We start from the raw sequence: 6,614 nt of genomic DNA, 5'->3' as shown, positions 1-6,614 counted from the left end.
GGTGGATTTGACCTCAGGACCAGGTGTGTAATTTCCAGGGGGGTTACGGGGGTCATGACCCCCCAATAATCAGATCCAGCCAATATAATTTCATCATTCCAGTTTATAAAATTATGAATTATCTTGCATAAATATCTTGTTGATTTTCTTTAATCATTTCAATTATTACCAGCAAAATAGTTTCATGTTTAATCATCTAGTAATGTAACCCCGCCTCCTTCGCTGCATACTTGGTATTACCCAACCAGCTTTCTCCTCCAAACCTTCACTGTTTGCTGTATGTTTGTTAGCACAGTCGCTGGTGCCAGAGGCTGCCAGTGACTTCAGTCTGAGGGTTTGAAGTTTCCATGTCTGTGTGATGTGTGGTGTGAAGGCTGCTGGTTAAACTGGGACTCACTGTTTAAAGCACTGAGTGCTCATAGAGAGATGCTCCATGAGTCCCAGTACAGACTACAAACATGGTGGAAACTTAGCTTTGATATCCACACACTCTGCACGTCTGTGAGTAACTGTGATGAAGATGTGCAGAGATCTGTGTCCAAACAGGAGAAAGACTGTAAAGACTCTGTGCTTCTAACAGCCTCTGTTAACATATGTGAGGCTGTTTGTTGTTGTTGCCATGGAGCTTTTCACTGTTTGGGTCAGCAGGTCATGTGATCAGGTTTGTTCTGTGAAAGCTGGACGATGGTTCAGTGTCAGGGTTTGTTTGCATTCATCAATAAATATCTAAAGAAATCAAAGACTCCATGTTTTTCTTTCATCATGTGACCTCTGCTCATCCATCTCTGTGTGTATCAGGATACATTTAGTTCATAATACACAGAAAAATCAGAGTTATTACCTGTAATAAATGTGAAAGTAAAGATTCCTTTTTTTCTTTTTTTTTCTTTTTTTTTTTGACCTGTCCCGTTTGGTTCTTTTGCCATCAGAATTATTGTCTAAAGGCGAAGAAAGATGCCCAACGGATTTACTTTACCAAATGGACCATCCCAGCCTTGCCGTAATGGTCCATCTGATTCACCTTTTATTGTTTATTTTATTTTCACTTGCTGAATACGGGACAGACTTGACTGGTGGAAAGAAGGGGAGAAAGAAAGAGGGAAAGAAAAAAAAAAAAAAACCCTGAGAAGAGGGACGGGGAAAAAGGGCAAAAAACCAAAAACCAACAGAATAAGCAGACAAAAAATACATATATCGATCACCTGGATCACCTGTTGAGAAAGAAAGAAGAAAGCAAGCAGAAGAAAACGAGAGTAATAAACATCATCACAATGATATATGGGAATATGACAGTAAATACTAAATATTAAACGTTATTGTGCAGTACGTAGGATCGACAGCGCACAGTGTGCTTTGAGGTAAGAGCCAAAAAGGGTGTAGTTTGTGTGTGTGATCACCTGTGTGTACACCTGTGAGCATGGACGCGCTTGTTTTTTTTTTTAAAAGGTTCCTTCATGTAATGATCTGCTAGAGCAGGGGTAGGCAACCTTTCTGATGGCGAGTGCCATTTAAAATTTCCTCAGAAGTCAGAGTGCCATATGATTGCATTAGCAATAAATTTAATAACACTCTATATTAACAGTTACACACTATATAGAACCACTTTATAGAATTATATTTGTTTGCAAATGTTGGCAGCTATCAGCGAATAGTTATCAGCTATTTTGAAACAAAAAAAAGACACTTTTTATTCATAACAAGAACTCCATAACGGCAAATGAACTGTACAACAGAAAATACAAATGAAATTTATGGTCTCCTCACAACAATGATAAGAAAAATAAACTGGGCCAATATGACATGTTTGTTAATACAGAGACACACATGTTAATGTGATCTCTGGTCTCCCACTCAGAGACACAGGTCTACGAGTGTCCAGCATTCAGACGGCTACCTGAGGACACTCATGTGAGAGAAAATCTGCTCACACAGATATGTAGAGCCAAATACTGTCAATAATGCCTCTGCAATGTTCTGAAGACAGTTAAACTTGTCAGGTAGTGATGTCCAGCAGGTGAAAATGAAAGCTCCATGAACACGCACATCTGTGGATTCCAGCTGCTTCGATGTCGCATTAACTGGCATTAACTCAGCCAGTTAATGCGACACAAATCTAGCTGCTCATTAAAGATTTCTGGTTTAATCAGAAAATAAAACATTGGTCCATACACCTGAAAGTCCCAAAAATGCATTGTGTCTCGAGTCTATGGATGCATTTTGACTAAAGACCGGCCCCCCAGATATTAAAGCCATAAAGCCTTTGAATGAAAACAAACGCTGTTGTGACAGTGATGTACACTGTCTTGTTGGTAAATGTATGATTTCTATTCATTTTACGTCAGATAAAAACTTTGGTTGTAAGCTTCAGATAATTATTTAATAACAGCCAGACATTTTAAATGAGAATAAGAAAGTATTTCTTTGTGCCCCCCTCTCCCTGTTAATGCCCTACCTGGCCCCCTGGCAAAACTTAGCTAGACCCGCCCCTGCACAGTTACCAGCTGTCAGCTACATAGAAAAGGATCCTGGTGTTATTTGTCTCTCAGAAACAGTTCATAACTTCCCTTCAACTCATTCATGTCACCTAAAAGGTAAACCTGATTCTCCATCACCTGTTCAACTCTGATGATTCAGTAAGGACATCTCCTGGTTTCATCTGCATGTTTCCCTCTCACCAGATAACCAAACCGATATCATGACCAGCAGCTTTACAGCTGTGGCTCCAGCAAACATCAGCTGATACTAGAAATTAATATTAAATACATTCTAACAACAGCTGATCAAGCTTAAACGTGCTGCTGCTTTTTAGCGTGACACCCGCTGGTTTCCTCTTTCTGGCGCAAAGTGGGCGATAAATAAACAAGAGAGAAAAGCCGATCAGCTGATCATTGATCAGTTTCATGATTGAAGTAGCAACAGGAGAGAGAGGGGGGGAGAATGAGGGGAGAAGAAGATGCAGCTGTGCAGCAAAGACACAATAACTCCAGCTTTGTGTCTTTTTCCATCCTGGCTAAAGTACGAGACAAACTGTGTTCCTTCTCAGCTCAACACGAAATGCGTAATAATTTCTCTGAATGTGGGACGATTCCGTTTGTACGGGACGGTTGGCAACTCTACTAACTAACCTTATGAATAAAATAAAGTTCACTATCAATAAAATCACAGCACCCGCCCAGCAGTATATAAACTCCGTCATGCTAGCTAGCATGCAGTAGGAGTTATTGTAACTGACTGTAAAAAGTCAGCACAACGAAAATAAACTCCACCTAAACTTGGTTTATATCTGACCCAGATAGACTGCAGGTCATAACTTCTTACCTGAAGTTTAGTTCACCTGACGCTCCGACCGGCGGCTGCCTCGGGTCTCTCCTCCTGCCTCCCCTTCCCTCATCCACCTGCTGGCCTCCTCCACTTGTTAATTTTACTGAATCTGTGGAAGCTCCTCCATGGCCAACACCAAACAACTGAGTTATTTTTACACACTGACCAGCGTCTGGCCAATCCACCACCAAAAAAAAATAAATAAATAATAATAATAATAATAATCGGGCCACCGAGCAAATGTCCGGTATGCCCGATGGCCAGTCCAGCTATGGTCGTGCGTGCCATCAGTTAACCCCGTTGGCACGCGTGCCTAGGGTTGCCGACCCCTGATCTAGAACATCATAGTGGTGCGTAGGTTCTCAGTCATCCAGGTCACAGTGCTCTACACTGAACAAGTCAAACACCTGGACTTCACCCAGTTGGTGTTCTTGTGTCTTCTTTCTTCAGCTCTACAGACGAACACAGAGAACTGTTTCTAATACATGGCTTATCAGTACGTTTGAGTCCATCCACACAGCTCAATATGTTTCTACTAATACGTTCTACCAACATAGAGGTCAGAGTGAAATAATGAGGTGTTTGACTGATGTTCTGCCTGACATCAATCTGTAACATCAGCAGGACCAAGATCACTTCCACTGTGTCCATCACTGGTAGGTTAAACTGTGAGACATTGGTAGTGACCTCAAATCATTGTTACTGAAGAAATTTTTCCTTAAAACAATAAAAACCAGTAAAGTGTTGTTTAACAGACACTGATAGAGTTACAGCTGTTCAGTGGGTTTGTTTGTGTGTTTGAGAGTTCAGACTGAAATTGATTTGTGCGTGCGTGTGCATGTGTGAGTGTGTGTGTGTGTGTGTGTGTGAGACTGCAGCTGTTCTTTGTGTGCTGGATCGTTGCCTCAGGGGTGAAAGTTGTGTGTGGGTTCAACATGCAGACTAACAGAGACTGCAGCTGTCAGCAGCCACACACACTTTATATTCGTCAAATCCAAATGACAGTGAAACATGTTTACTGACAGCTCAGCTTCAGCATCCTATTCATGCTGTGATTGCAGCCGTTCAACTCTGTTTCTCTTTAACCCAAATCATCAGAACATGGAAATATAATCATCACAATGATGTGACTGGAAGGATGCAGCAGTCTGTGCTCTACCTTTCTCCTCCACACCTGCAGGTGGAGAACATGGATGTATGAATCTCTACAGAGTTCTTTGAATGTTATCCCGTCTTATCAGTTTTCAGTGAACAAACATCCTCACAGAGCCAAAATAACCAGTTTGTATCCAACATAACTCAGCTGGACTCTGATGCTCCGTATAACAGCCACACATGAGTCTGGATTCACTCAAAGCATTGAACAAACTTTATTGTAAATGAAGCTTTTGGACATTTATTCTCTGATATTTACTCTTCAGCTCGAGTCTCCATCAGTGGGAACATTTCCTGATTCAACTTTTCTTCTGTTCAAATCAAACTCCATGAGAATCAAAGTGTGAATCAGAGTCCTGATGATCAGATTCTATAGAAACATGGAGACTGTAGAGGATTTACACTCAGTATGTCCATTTGTTCCCTTCGATCAGAATCAGTTCATCCAATAAAATCAGTCGTTGATCGACTCAGTTTGATTGACAGGACAGATGATCAGAGGTGCAGAGTTTTTACCACCATAATTAGGACTGGGACTGAAGTATGGGTGGAGTTTGTGAGTGAAGGAGCAGCCAGTAAAGGTGTAGATCAGAGCTGCAGCACCTACATCATAAAAAGAGACCAGACCCTCCCCATAATCCACAAACACCCCCACCTTCTCAGGACCAGGCTGAAGGCAGAGCGGGACTGAAGGGTCAGCAAGAGCTTCGTACTCATTTCCATTTCTCAGCCACACAGTCCAGAAACCATCCTCAGGACTCAGTGGGATTTCTCCCTTCCTGTTGATCGACTCTGTGGCCACTCCTAAATCCCACTCAGTCTTTCCTTTAACCTGAACCTCAAAGTAAAATCTGCCTGAAGAGAAACTCTGCTCTCCTAAAACACAAACACAGTCAGAAAATCTCTCAGGATTGTCTGGAAGTTTCTTCCTCACATCACCACAGTGGACTTGTTTTCCATCATCAGACAGGATGAGATTAGGATTTGCTGTATCAGGATCCAGAGTCACATCCACCTCATACTGCTGCCCCCTCTTCAGCTCAGCCTCAAACAGCTTCTTCTTCATGAGTTTCCTGAGTGTCTCCTCCAGCTGAGCCACAGCTCTCACCACAGTCCCCTCATATGATGGTGGACGGACTCTGACCTCTGTCCAGTCCTTGGTGGGTGGAGCAACATTCAGGGAGGAGAAGCTTTGGAGGAGGTGGAGGTGGTCTTCAGAGCGTGAGAGCTGCTCCACCTCAGAGCTTCTCTCCATCAGCTCAGAGATTTCCTGTTCCAGATCTTTGATGAGACCTTCAGCCTGTTTCTCTGTAGTTTCCTGTTTGTCTTCGATCTCCTTCATGAGCTCCTTCAGGCGTCTCTCAACAGACTCCATCAGAGCAGTGAAGACCTGAACACCTTCTGCTTTCTGTCTGTCTGCAGCATCTTTACTCATCTTCACCGACTCTGTGATCTCCTGAATCTTCAGTCGTCTCTTCTGGATCATCTGCTGAATCTCAGCCTCTGTCTTCTCCAGCTCTGCCTTCTTTCCTTCATATTCTTCTCTCAGAGGAACAAACTCGTGGTTCTTGTGGTCTAAAACAAAGCAGAGCATGCAGACACATGTCTGGTCGGTCTTACAGAGCAGCTCCAGAAGTTTATCGTGCTTCTTACACATCCTGCCTTCCAGGTTCTCCACAGCATCAATCAGCTGGTGTCTTTTCAGACCTTTCATTGTCAGATGAGGCTCCAGGTGAGTCTGACAGTAGGAGGTCTGACACACCAGGCAGGACTTCAGGGCCTTCAGTCTGGTTCCAGTGCAGACGTCACAGGGAACTTCTCCTGGTTTGGCAGCTTGTTGCTCTGAGCTGCTGCTGCTGGCTTTCTGCTGAGCTTCACGTCTGAACTGAGCAACCATCTCAGAAAACAACGTGTTGACCCTCAGCTGAGGTCTAGTGTAGAAAGTCTCTTTACACATGGGACACTGACAGCCCTGATTCATGTCCCAGTGCTGACTGATGCAGGTTTTGCAGAAGTTGTGTCCACATGGTGTAGAGACTGGATCAGTGAACACATCCAGACAGATGGAGCACAGAAACTGATCTTCAGATCGCAGATTGCTGGCAGCAGACATGTCTGCACTCTGACGGAGAAAGGAA

At 43.2% G+C, this 6,614-nt stretch overlaps 1 protein-coding gene across 1 annotated transcript; it reads right to left on the bottom strand.

Annotated features, from left to right (window-relative positions):
* Positions 1–4,917: 4,917 nt before the first annotated feature.
* LOC120437988 (E3 ubiquitin-protein ligase TRIM21-like) lies at positions 4,918–6,593 on the bottom strand. The gene has a single exon (XM_039608476.1). The coding sequence runs from the start codon at positions 6,587–6,589 to the stop codon at positions 4,931–4,933; it is 1,659 nt and encodes a 552-aa protein (XP_039464410.1). The 5' UTR covers positions 6,590–6,593; the 3' UTR covers positions 4,918–4,930.
* Between the last annotated feature and the right edge of the window lie 21 nt (positions 6,594–6,614).

The sequence above is a fragment of the Oreochromis aureus genome, linkage group 3 (genome assembly GCF_013358895.1).
Source record: "Oreochromis aureus strain Israel breed Guangdong linkage group 3, ZZ_aureus, whole genome shotgun sequence".
Taxonomy (NCBI): domain Eukaryota; kingdom Metazoa; phylum Chordata; class Actinopteri; order Cichliformes; family Cichlidae; genus Oreochromis; species Oreochromis aureus.
Note: the sequence above shows the minus strand (reverse complement) of the source record. Positions and strands in the feature narration are given on the sequence as shown.

Bases quoted from the DNA above. Each gene is read 5' to 3' on its own strand.
- LOC120437988 (XM_039608476.1), bottom strand. From the start codon at position 6,589: ATGTCTGCTGCCAGCAATCTGCGATCTGAAGATCAGTTTCTGTGCTCC.